This window comes from Dama dama, chromosome 23, assembly GCF_033118175.1.
Source record: "Dama dama isolate Ldn47 chromosome 23, ASM3311817v1, whole genome shotgun sequence".
Taxonomy (NCBI): domain Eukaryota; kingdom Metazoa; phylum Chordata; class Mammalia; order Artiodactyla; family Cervidae; genus Dama; species Dama dama.
Genome location: NC_083703.1, coordinates 62,277,912 through 62,290,952, shown reverse-complemented (window position 1 = coordinate 62,290,952; position 13,041 = coordinate 62,277,912). Strand labels below are relative to the sequence as shown.

Genomic DNA, 13,041 nt, shown 5'->3' with positions numbered 1-13,041 from the left:
ACTTCATCGCAAGACCCCTGGCCCCATCAGCAGCCACAGTGTTCCTGGACGTCTGGGTGTTGGAGGGGCGGGACACACAGAGGGTCACGCTGCTGGGTCATCTTTTCCATCTTATCTGTTCAATATTCGATCACCCACAAATCCTGGCTCCATACCTGCTGCATGAGAGCATTGTGGTGGCCCCAGAGCAGTGAGGGGGGACGGGTACTAAAAAAGATTAGATCTGAGATCAGATCCCATTTCTGAGCAAATAAGACAGACCAGACATTGAGACAAAGAAAACTCATAAATAAATAAATAGGAAAGGAGAAAAACTTCAACAATGGCAACAAAGAGACAAAAATAAATCCAAAGCTGTAGAGGGAGAAGAGATGTGCATCTTTTAGAGGCAATTAAAATACAACCTTGGGCTGGAGAGAAAGATGAAAAGGGGAGAGGAACAAGGAACAGAAGGACAAGAACCAATTTTTTTTCCCCTGCTGGGTTTTGTGGCTACAAGGGAATCTGTCTGCAGAGGGGTCGATTACTCCTGTCTAGGTTTTTAAAAAATAATCACAGTCTTTAAAAAGCACGCTCCTATGGGGACTTCCCTGGTGGCCCATGCTCCCAGTGCAGGGGGGCCTCAGTTTGATCCCTGGTCAGGGAACTAGATCCCACATGCTGCAAGTAAAGATACCAAGTGCCACAACTAAGACCCACTGCAGCCAAAAAAATAAATAGAAACATTTTTTTAAGTGCTTCTAAAACCCGCTCCAAATACATGGAACTCTCACCTCGGCCTTAAGGCTCTTCTCTAGGACCTCACCCCACCCCTACTGTCCCCTTCATTTTCTGCTGCAGCCACCATGTCTCCACACCTGTCACCTCAAGGCCTTTGCGCTGCCTGGTTCCTCCACAGGGAAGCCTTTTCCCAGAGACTCTCTAAGCAGGCGGCACGCCACCCTGCCTGGTTCCACTGCCCCCTGACCTTCCTTATCACCACCCTGGCCATGAGCTCAGGGAGCACAGGGCTAAACCCGTCCCCTCCACGACCGAGTCCTTGTGCGAAGCAGACGCTTGTTCCCTGAGTGTTTCCTTCAGCACTGGGGGATGTGATGATGATGACCGAGCGCCAGTATCATCTGAGTTTATTCACACTGACCACCTGATGGTGGCAGGGTGGGTGAGTGGGGTATGAGGAAACTGACACGAAGAGGAGGGGTGTGAGCCCAAGGTCACATAGCTGGTGAGTGGTGGCACTGAGCCTTTCCCCCCAATCTGGGATCACACTCTCACCCTGCTCCATGCTCCTCATAAAACAACCCGCTCTGTGCTAAAGTGACAACTGTCATCGCTCACGGCTAGACTGAGGAACAAATGGAAGGCTGAACAAAAGGTGCCCTGCTTAAAGAAAGATCCAGCCTGCTCATCTGAAGTGATAGCCAAGAGCCTTACATGTTTGAGTGACACGTAACGGTCCCTCTGTGTATCAGACGGATGTCAGCCCATGAGCTCGGAGCCATCCCCTCGGGAAAGAGCTGGCAGTCAAAGCGCCTTTGTGCAGAACAAATGAACAAACTCCTCTTGACAGCACTACAGGGAGAGTCCTTTCATTGCTCTTTAAGAACCTATATATATTGTTCACTGCTCTATTACTTTCATATTCTTCTTAAAAACAGCTTACTGGAAAAAAAAAAAAAAACTGTTGAGTAGAACAAAAGACTAGACACAATGGTGTCCTGGAAAGGATGGGTACACTGTGGGAGCCAGTCAGGTCCCCTGCACATTGATGCTAAAAGGAAATGCTCACCCAGTCTCACACGTATAATGAACAAATGGTTCATTAATAGCTCTTGTGGTCCAGTGGTTAAGAATCTGCCTTGCAACTCAGGGGACATAGGTTCAGTCCTTGGTTGGGGAACTAAGACTCCACTGGCCGAGTAGCAACGAGTCCCACATGCTGCAACTACTGAAGGCCGCATGCTCTGGTGACGCAACTAGAGAGTCTGTGTGCCGCCAGGAAAGATCCCGCGTGACACAACTAAGACCCGACGCAGCCAAATAAATAAATAATGTTTAAAAATAGCTCTTGAAGCACAAAAGTGAAAATATCATGTCCCTGGGGAGGGAGGGAGTGAGTGAGTGAGAGTCACTCAGTCATGTCCCACTCTTTGTGAGCCTATTGACTGTATGCAGCCTGTCAGGCTCTTCTGTCTAGACAAGAATACTGGAGTGGGTTGCCATTTCCCTCTCCAGGGGACCTTCCTGAACCAGGGATCAAACACGGGTCTCCTGTATTGCAGGCAGATTCTTTACCATCTGAGCCACCAGGGACGCCTGGTTACCTTTAACACATTCCCTAGGATCAGCATTGTAAAAATACTGTTATTTTTACTGTTATTGTTTAAAAAAAAAAAAAATAATGGTCTACTTCAAAAAGAGGGTGAGGTGATGGCACTTTTTAAATTTTTACCTGTGTAAATATATTACCTGTTCAAAACAAAATACAATAAAAATTGTGGCCAAAACTGGGATTGTCGGGTCCTCCAAGACAGTGGTGGCATCTCCTGGCAGCCAAATACCAACACTCAAAGAACTCAGATGAGGAAGCATCTCAGCTTCAGGTCAGACACAAACCATCCCTCCCCAGCCTCACTTTGCTCTTTATAAACAGGCCATTTGTTACCCTTCCTGCCCACATCACAGTGTGGCTGTCAAACTCAAATTGACGGGGTAAGTAGCCATGGCCCCAGCATTGGTGCTCCGAGTCTACTGGATAGAAATAAAGATGCCTTAAAGAACTCCAATAGGAATAATAAGTAAACTTTATGTGTATTTTCCCAAGGGGAAAATTCAAGCTCTGAAGAGGAAAAAAAAAAAAAAACACCTCATGTATAAAGGATGCTCTTCACAATGTTATTTAAACTTAGTAAAAATCTAAAAGTTGGGGACTTCCCCATGGTCCAGTAGTTAAGAATTCTTCTTGCAATGCAGGGGACATAGGTTCAGTCCCTGGTCAGGGAACTAATATCCTGCATGTCGTAAGCCTATGCATTGCAACCACAGAGACTGTGCTCCAAGATCTGCACACCACCACTAGAGAGTCCGTGCACCGCCAGGAAAGATCCCGCATGACGCAACAAAGATGCCAAGAGCCACAACAAATAAATAAATGTTTAAAAAAAACTAAATGTTTCGTTTAGGGAAATGTCTTAGTCAACCAGTGGAGCCTTTGCATTCACTGCTAATGATGGTTCAGCAGATCACATAACATATGAAAAAAAAACCCTTAAGGAATTAACATTAAGAGAAAAAGGAGGGTGTGAAATTAAAGTATGGTTTACAGACATGTGAAAACACGTGTAGTCATCTGGGGCAAAGAGACTGAAGGTGGCCCCGTAATGGCAGACCTCCTAGCATTCATGCCCCCTTGCGTGTGGTGGAACCTGTGACCTGCTTCTGACCAACAAAGGACGGCAGTGGTGACAGGATGTACAGGAATGTGTATGCAGGACTACGCGATGGTAGCACACCTCCTGCTGGAGTTTCCACCTGGCCTGAGTGTTGAAGTCAGCCATGTTGGTGAGTCCCAGAAGCCAGGAAGCAGGCAGCTCTAAGAGCTGAAGACAGTCGCCCTCCAATAGCCAGGACAAAATGAGAGCCCTTAGTCCTGTAGCTTCAAGGAACTGAATTCTGCCAACAACCTGCATAAACTTAAAAGTGGATCTTTCACAAGGACGTCCCTGGTGGTTCAGTGGCTGACACTCCGCACCTCCCAAGGCAGGGGGCCTGGGTTTGATCCCTGGTCAGAGAACTAGATCCCACATGTCCCAACTAAAGATCTCACATGCTGCAACTGAGAGTTTACATGCCACAGCTAAAGATCACAAATGACGCAACTAAGACCCAGTACAGCCAAATAAATAAATAAATATTTTTCTTAAAAAAAGAAGTGACTCCTTCCCACTCAAGCCTAGTTGATACTGCAGCCCCAGCTGACTCCTTGATCACAGCCTAGTGAGACCCTGAGCAGAGGAGCCAGCTAAATTGTGCCCAGACTCCTGACCCACTGAAATGGTGAGATAGTAAAAGTGTGTTGATTTAAGCCATGAATTTTGTAGAAATACTGTTACACAGCAATAGTTAGCAAGCCATGCATATGAAATTGTTCAGTTGCAAACATGCTGAAATGCTGACAGTGGTTACCCAAGTGTCTGGATTAAGGGTATTTTTTCCCTCAGTCCCAAATAGCCTCTAGTGGGCTTATAATACTTACAGAGCATAATGATGAAAAGTTTTAAAGGACATACAGGGTGCAAAAATGCTTATGCAGCCTGCACCCTCCACCCAGGCCGGGTCCTGGGTCCCACCCTGTGCAGAGGCCAGAGGCTGGGTCCATGACACAGCCTCACCTCCAGTCGAGTTGACCTTGCTGTGAAATGTCTTCTCCATCTCAGCCAGGTGTGCCTCAGTGAACAGCTGAGACTCATATTGGAAGTCAGACGTCTGGCTAACGGAGACGGATGGTGTTGGGGAGCTGAGAACCTCCTTGTTCTTCCCAGGTCCACCTGCAAAGGACACCTGGAACACAGATGATGACAAGAACCAGGCCCTGAAAGGGGTGACTTCCAGAGCTGAACAGTTTTAAGCACATCTATTGAAAGAGAACATCTGGGATTTCTCTGGTGGTCCGGTGGCTAAGTCTCTGTGCTCCCAATGCAGGGGGCCCAGGTTCGTTCCCTGGCCAGGGAACTAGATCCCACATACTGCAACTAAGACCCAGCGCAGCCAAATAAAAATAATTATTTAAAAAGAAAAAAGAAAGAGAACATCTGTGGGGTACATGGTGTTATGGTGTGTTACTTACTGATGCAAACAAGTAGATATGAACCACTTTTAGCCCTAAGAAGTCCAAGGAAGATCTAACTGCGTCCCCTGACTCTGGGGAGTTAACTGTTGCTCCTCTTTTACAGATGTGCTGTGACTGAGGCTTAGAGGTTAGTGCCCACAGCCAAGATCCCACCTCACACATCACAGGACTCTAATTTATAAGGTGCTTCGTTTTGGTAACTATATAGTTCCACATCTTCAGTGGTCAGAATTCAAGACCCCAAAGAGTCCAGCTCCATCTTCCCCAGCTATCACAATCTTGTCCTGACCAGACCAGACACCCCAGGTCAGATCAGATCACCTGTGCACACAGCCAAGTTCACGCATTCCCCACCATCAGGGACTCTCAGCCCTCCACAACGCTTCCTCTCTGCAGCCCCTACACGAGACTCATTTTGACACTCAGCACAGTGTTTCAGGTTACTGGAGGCTCAGGTCATCAAAGGCTGCCTCTCCCAGAAGACTCCAGGTGTGAACTATGTGGTAACCATTGAGTGTTGCCCACTGAAATACACTGCTTTGGGTGTTGGGCAGTCAAGGAGACATCAGTTCAGAAAGTCAAAAGACAAGGTGGAGGTTGGATTACTCACTTGCCCTATCCCAAGTGCACCAAACACAGAGCTCATCCAACTGCAAATTCAACTGTGAACTTGCCCTCATTCACTCAGGGTCTGTGCACATTTGTTGAGTACCAGACACTGTGAACACACCAGTGAACAGAGTGGAGACCTGCCTTCATGGAGCCCAGCAGATGAGCTGGTTAATTCTCTCACCAGCCATGCAGCCCCCAGATTAGACATCCCAGCACCATCTTTGGCTCCTCCCTCTGCATCCCTTGCATTCTTACTGACCTTCGTGTTGCTTCTTACTGTGATCCAGTTCCTACATCTAAGCCCTCCTCACCCCCACCCCTGCCCCACCTTAAGCCCTAGCCTTCTGCTGGGACAAGTGCAGTGCCCTTCCCCAACTGGGACCAGAGTTTGTTTTTCCCTTCCAATCCACCTCCCAACACTGGAGCCAATCTTCTTTCTGGAAGGCAAGTCTGATCGTGACTTGACCCCAGCTGACGCTTTCCAGAATACTCCCATCATCCCTATCAACTCCTGAGCATGGCACTCAAAGCCCTTTGCCATGCAGCTCTGACCTGTCTCTAGTTTCAATGCACACACCACGATTCAGGTACACCAATTGCTCTCCACCGCCCCACAATCACAGCCAACATTCCACATCTACTCATGTCTTTCCCTCTCTGCGGCACAGACCACCACCTCCAGAGGTGAAGTCCCACCTATTCTTCAAAGTCTGGCTCAAATGCACCTCCTCCGTGGAGCTCTTCAGTGACTTTTAGGTGAAAGTCATCACTGCCACCTCTGTGCTCCCAAATTCTTTGTTCCCATTTGCCATGCATGCATGACTCCTGTGCGTGTCTGTCCATATATGTAGCAGCAAGACATGATGGGAAACATGATGGTAGAGTCCCAAATCTCTGGACTAGGATTCTGCCTGGCTCCCTGCTCCCAGGCTCATTTGGTGTGGGCTATTACCTCACTTCTCTGAGCCACAAGTTGCCTTGTCTGCAGAATCTCTCTCCCTAATAACCACCTTGCAGGGTTATTGACACCTGAACACACATGAAGCCCCACCACATTGTATTACACAATCCATGAGAACTGTTATTTCTCTCCATCTCACAGTGAGCTCTTTATTTATTTATTTTTGGCTGCACTGGGTCTTCCCTGCTGCACATGGCCTCTTTGTTTGGGTGCACAGGGGCCTCTCTAGCTATGGAGCACCAGCTCTAGGGTGCATGGGCTCAGTAGCTGTGACACGCAGGTATCACAAGCAGTTGTGATACCCCATGACACATGGGATCTTATTTCCCCGACCAGGGATCCAACCAACCCACATCCCCTGCATTGAAAGGCGGATTCTTAACCATTACACCCCCAGGGAAGTACCAAAGTGGGTTCTTTGAAGGCCAGGGCATTTTAATTTATCTTAGTTTAATCTACATTAGTTATCTCTCTGTTTCCCAGCCCCAAGCACACAATGGACACTGAATACTCATCTGACTTGATAATACTCTGCACAGCCCACCCCATCGTTATCACAACTTGGCTGGACAAAATTAAGTAGAGTCCAATTAGATACTATAAATTGGTGACCTCAGGTTTATTCCATTTGGCCCATGAAGTGCTTTAAAAGGCAAAACCAGCCAACTGCAGCTTAAATTATCAACATTTTATAAATATCTAAGCTTGCAACCCCCCCATGCGGAGGCTGATAACCTGATAATCAACAGACGTGGAAGCTCAAGGATGATGTCTGGCATCTCTGGAATACCCCTCCCATTATCAACTCAGGATTTTCTTACCTTTCGAGGCAGAGGCTTGTCTTTTAAGTCCTCAGAAGACACAGGTCTCGACCTAGAATAGGGAATCATAGTGGCTTTAACTCTTGATCTCTGTAAGGACCATGAGGAGGCTGACCTAGCTGCATCACAGGAGAATGGAAAAGAAGTCAAGGTCAAGGGAGAAGGTGGCTGCCCTAGGCCTGTGGACCCCCAACTAGCATTTGACAAGCACCCCACTTCCCATTGGGGCTCCTCCAACACAGAGCTTTTCCAGAGCTTATACCTGCAAGCCTTCTTTCCGCTGATGGGAGAGCTGTCTTCCTGATGACCTGAGGCTTCTCAGGTTACTATACTCCTGGCTTCATGCCAGCAGCTTCCTAAAGGGAGTCACCCATTTTACAGAAGTGGAAAAGGCTTAGAAGGTCATGCGGGGGTCCAACTGTAATCCCACAGATTAGGGAAATAAGGTCCGGGGAAAGCATGTTTCCAGAGGGTCAAAGGCTTCCATTCACCAAAGGTGGGACAAGAAGGGCCCCTGACTCTCCACAATGGGCACCCCCACGCCCAGCCCTCGATGTCCTTGGAGGCAGGACATCTTTAGGGAGCTGACAGGACTCCCTCACGCAGCATGGGGGGTAGTTTTCCAACCAGGGATGGGACCTGCAACCCCTGCAGTTGGATGTGCAGAGTCCTAACCGTTGGACCACCAGGGAAGTCGCTCAGTGCATTGCTTGAGGGCAGCCCTGCCTAGGCTTGCGGTGGCCGTGGAGCCATGGAGGCATGGGATGTATGGGTGTATGGGTGATGGTGGCCATCCACATGCCACCGTTTACAAGCTCCCCTCCTCAGCAGGAATGAGAGGGCAGCAGGACAGAGGGCTTGGAGGTCTTCCATGTTGTTAGGAAAAGTATTTGTGAAGGCACATGAATGTGGGTGCAGGTCCCATCCCTGGTTGGATGTGTGTGGGAGAGGTCTGTTCCATGGAGCTCTGCTCTGAGAATATAAAGGGCACACTGCCCTGGGTCAACAGACTTCCACAGAGGATGGAAGACAGTGTTGTGTTGGGTTATTAGGAGCATCCATCCACCCCACCAGCAAGTGCCACCAGCAGGAATCAAGAGGGCATTCCAGGATGGCAGGGGAATGGCCGGGAAAGAGATGAGTCCCAGACAGGTTCGGGGGACAGAGCAAATGAGCCAGTCTGGCTTGACAAAGGGCTCCTGGGGTGGGGTGTGGGGAGGAATAGTGCAAGAGGAAGGAGGAGAAAAATGGAAGCAGAATCTTAAATACCTTCACCAGGAAGTCTGAACAGGATGAAGGGCAGTTATGAAAACTCACCAGCATAAGATGTGCGGAGTGAGGAGGAAGAAGACTAGATACTGGCCAATGGTATCCTAACCTAACCGTGTCCCAGTGACAGCCCAGATATAAGGACCAAAGGGGCGAGAAGAGCCAAAGGAAAGGAGACTTGGAAGCCAGGAACCAAGTAACAGAGGGAAACGCCAGAAACATTTCCAGGAAAGGGACAATGAGGGAAAGTGGTTTAATGCACGTGATGCTGGCTGGGCTGTCCAGTTAGAAATAAAAAACAAGTTCCCAGAAATATGGGGGCTGAAAAATGGCTGCACTGAGGGGATGGGGCGGGGGGACCACACAGACGACAGGGTGGGTCAACTAGAAGTCTGGGATGCTCCAGAATGAGCCATGGTGATAATGAAGGACACTGAACATGGTGACGCAAGGTCACCAGTGAGAAAGCTGCAGAGGTGTATTCATGAGTCCATTTCTGTCAAGAATATTCCATGTAGGTGTTGGCACGTGCCTAGAGAGCCTGGAAAAATATACTCCAAAAGTAATGGCAGCTATTTCTGGGAGGTGAGATCAAAGAGAATGTCTACAGTATAAAACCATGTATTTCTCTTTAGCTTTTAATTCAGAAAAGATTCATGGTAATCTTGAAGATTTATTTCAAGAGAATGAATGGTGGGTACAATTTACTCATCTGTGAAAGATCACAGGACGGGAGTGCTGGCAGCAGGGTCGTTCACAGCACCAAGAAGTACGGTGAACGACTCCTAGTAGATGAATGGCTGAATAAGTCAGGGCACCTGCACTCAGGAACCAAAAAGATGAATCAGACCTTCAGCAGATGACTAGGGGGAATTTCCAGGAGATACTCAAAAGAAAAGAGTGCACAGAATGAGGCCAATATTTACAAAAGGATGATGAATAGGTACGTGCTGATACATAGAATGTGCGTGTACATGTACACACGTCTGTAAACAGGTCTACCCTTAATAGTTGCAGGGCCAAGGGCAAAAGAACAAATACTGGTCCACACAGCAAGTCTAGTTACTTAAAATGTTCATAGATTAATATACTGTTAAATAAAATACATTCATGTGCCTTCACAAATACTTTTCCTAACAACCTGGAAGACCTCCAAGCCCTCTGTCCTGCTGCCCTCTCATTCCTGCCGGGGGGGGGGGGGGGGGGGGAGCTTGTAAATGATGGCATGTGGACGGCCACCGTCACCCATACACCCATACATCCCATGCCTCCACGGCTTCACGGCCACCGCAAGCCTAGGCAGGGCTGCCCTCAAGCGATGCACTGAGCGACTTCCCTGGTGGTCCAACGGTTAGGACTCTGCACATCCAACTGCAGGGGGTGCAGGTCCCATCCCTGGTTGGAGAACTAAGATCTCATATGCTACAAGCAACAGCCAAAAAAGTAAAAAGAATTTTTTAAAAAGGTTTTAATGATGCACTGGAGAATAGGCCCCCAGACTCTGGAATCCGGTTCAAAGGGATTTGGGCAGGGAATTTCAGAACTGAGAGCAGTGGGGAAGAGGGGCGGTGGACCAGCAGGGCTGAGCGGCCATCCTCTCAGCCCCTGGACCTCCCTCATCTAGTAGGAAGGGACACGGTCAGACAGGGACAGAGCAGCTTGCCTGGCTCAGGGCAGGGGCCTTTTTGGCCTGGGTCTAAGGGGCTCCTGTACTGTCAATACACACAAAACTATGAGCATAGAAACTAGGGTGTTGATATGGATCATGGAGAGTAGGGGGCCAGTGTGGCAAAAAAAAGGTGGGCCAGAAATAAAGGAATACAAAAAGTCTGCACTAACAGAAGGCACATGTATCATCCCATCTATATTAAGAAGGCAAGCATGGGTAGGTATACAGAAAATGACAGTATTTTCTCTTGCTTTAAAGTCTGGGTTAACAAGTAACTAAAGTCAACATCACTCATGAAGGAACCAAAGGCCATGCCTCATGGTGTGCTGGACTCTGGACCACTGTTTCTGTGGTATCCCCTACAAACCCATAACCTGACAACCCCAAACTGAAGGACATTCTACTAAGCAAGTGGGCTTTACTCTTAAAAATCTTAGTGTCATGAAGGACAAAGATTAAAGCACACTGAAGGTGACTGGAAAGAGAGGTAACAACTAAAGGCAATGTGTGATCTGAACTGGATCCTAGGCTAGGGGAGCAAAAGGTCTCAGGGCCATTAGGACCATCAGTGAAATTTAAACATGACTTTACATTTTTAGGTGATATTGATGTTGTTTCCTGCTTATTAGATCTGGGCAAAGGGGAGTTCTTTATACTATTCTTAAATCTATTTAAAACTTTATTATTTCAAAACTATAAGCTTTATGAGAAATATGAGTTTAACCAGAAGAGGGGAGCTCTGTTTGCGTTCAAGGACTGAGGCCACAAAAGGGAAAAAATACTGGTGGAAGACAATTAAAGATACCCAAGAGCAAAGCACAAAAAGCAGAGAGAAGTACTGGCAGGAAAGAAGATTCAGCTGGAGAGTTAAACATCCATGTAGGATGAGAGCAGATGAGAGGAAGCCCGCTCTTAAGGGAAGGCTGCTGGGTTTGGGGTGAGGGCTTTGGTACAAACCTGGAAACAAGGCTGAGAGCTTAGAACTGCCTCTAGGGAAGCAGGCGGGGAATAGGAGAATAACTGGTTTGCTGTTTCTAAGAATCTGTAGCAGCAGGTGACTGAAAACCAAGGGCAGTAAAACTGCCCTGGAAATCGAGCTGAGAGGCTCAGCTCTCCTGTTTGGCCCTGAGTCTCAGGTATGCAAAGAACTGACTCATCAGAAAAGACCCTGACGCTGGCAAAGATTGAAGGCAGGAGGAGAAGGGGACAAAAGAGGATGAGATGGTTGGATGGCATCACTGACTGGATGGACAGGAGTCTGAGCAAGCTCTGGGAGACAGTGAAGGACAGGGAAGCCTGGTGTGCTGCAGTCCATGGGGTGACAGAGTTGGACACAACTGAGTGACTGAACAACTGGATCTTAGGGCCCAGGGGTCCAGTGTTTTAGAGACTAACCCCAGACACTCACCCTGACCCGATCTGCTCTCCCCTGTTAATACTGCTCATTGTATTTAACGGAGACTTATCGGTTTTCAACTTCCTTCCCGAATGAGACATCTTAGTAGCCTCCCCCAAGTCCAGAGTGGCTCCTCTCTGAAGTCGCTGTGGAACTCCGAGGGCCTCCACAGACTGCAGGGTCAGTTGTCCACACTTAGAACCAGGGAAATGAGACAAAATTCCACATGCAGAACACAAAATGGAACATCAGAATCCATCCCACAAACGGTTACCACGCGGCCATTTTTCCTCCAATCTGAGACATTCTTGTTATTGATGAAGTTGAGCTGAGAGCAGACAGCCGACAGGAGGAGCTCCAGTAGTTGCAGCCAGGACAAACATGAGTGGAGGATGATCCACAGGACAAAGGCAGCACAGAGAACCCACCTGCCATGGAAACCATGGAAAACTGCCAGCAAGTCTAACAATAAATCCAGAAGGCCAATTGGCCCCACAGTTGGGAGGCAGTGGAAGGCACAGTAGCCCTCTTAACATGAGCTGCACAAGCTCCAAGTCTTCATTTGGCTGCATCAGGTCTTAGTTGCAGCACGCAGGATCTTCACTGCCACTGGTGGGATCTTTTGTTGCAGCGTACCAACTCTCTTAGTCGAGGCTCGAGGGCTCTAGTTATTGTAGCTCAAGGGCTCCAGGAGTTGCAGCACGTGGGTTGAGTTGTTCTGTGGCAGGTGGGATCTTAGTTCCCCAACCAGGGACTGAACCTGTGTCCCCTGCACTGCATGGAGGATTCGTAACCACTGGACCACCAGGGAAATCCCGAGCTCCAAAACAGTGGAAGGTGACAAGAGAAACGTGTGTAACACGAGGGTCTTATAAACCCAGACTTCATGGCAGGCCTGGACTTGAGACAGCACTGTTCAGTCTTGCCCCTGGCACAATTCAGCAGCATCAGTTGGCCAAAGATAAATCTCTTGGGGGAGAATTCAAACAGGGACACGGATTCCACGCTGAGTCACATTTCATGATCACCTAGATGTTACCAAAATGTTAACTGACCACCAAGCCAAGACCCCCCTCCCCAGATCTTCACCACATAGAGACCACCCACAGACAGAAAAAAATTCCTGCTCCCATTTCATCAACAGTGAAGACAAAAGATTTCATCATATTGTAAAACATGAGAAGTGGTTCAATGAAATGTCGTAAAAGACTCAGGTCTTTTAAACCAGTTTTATTAAACTAGGTATTAATAAACTAGAAGGGTTTATTTAAAATTTAAAAAAAAGAAAAAACAGAAACAAGGCTGATGGTGCTACATCTGACTGTTCCCCACTGTTTTTTTGACTTGAGGCTTTCATTTTCCAATCCAATGTTATCATTTCTACTTACAGCTGTCCGTGTTTATCCACATTTTTTACATGGGTCTAAAGTATGCTAGATTCATTCACAGTATCATTTTCCTTCC

At 47.8% G+C, this 13,041-nt stretch overlaps 1 protein-coding gene across 1 annotated transcript in view; it reads right to left on the bottom strand.

Annotated features, from left to right (window-relative positions):
* Positions 1–12,729, bottom strand: part of EFCAB8 (EF-hand calcium binding domain 8) — a 51,940-nt gene extending 39,211 nt beyond the window's left edge. Inside the window, exons 1-3 of the mRNA XM_061127069.1 lie at positions 11,590–12,729; positions 7,244–7,295; positions 4,392–4,560 (exon numbers count right to left, since the gene is read on the bottom strand). Of these exons, the coding sequence (XP_060983052.1) occupies positions 4,392–4,560; positions 7,244–7,295; positions 11,590–11,678 (310 nt within the window). The 5' untranslated portion in view covers positions 11,679–12,729. The remainder of the gene's footprint in view (positions 1–4,391; positions 4,561–7,243; positions 7,296–11,589) is intronic.
* Between the last annotated feature and the right edge of the window lie 312 nt (positions 12,730–13,041).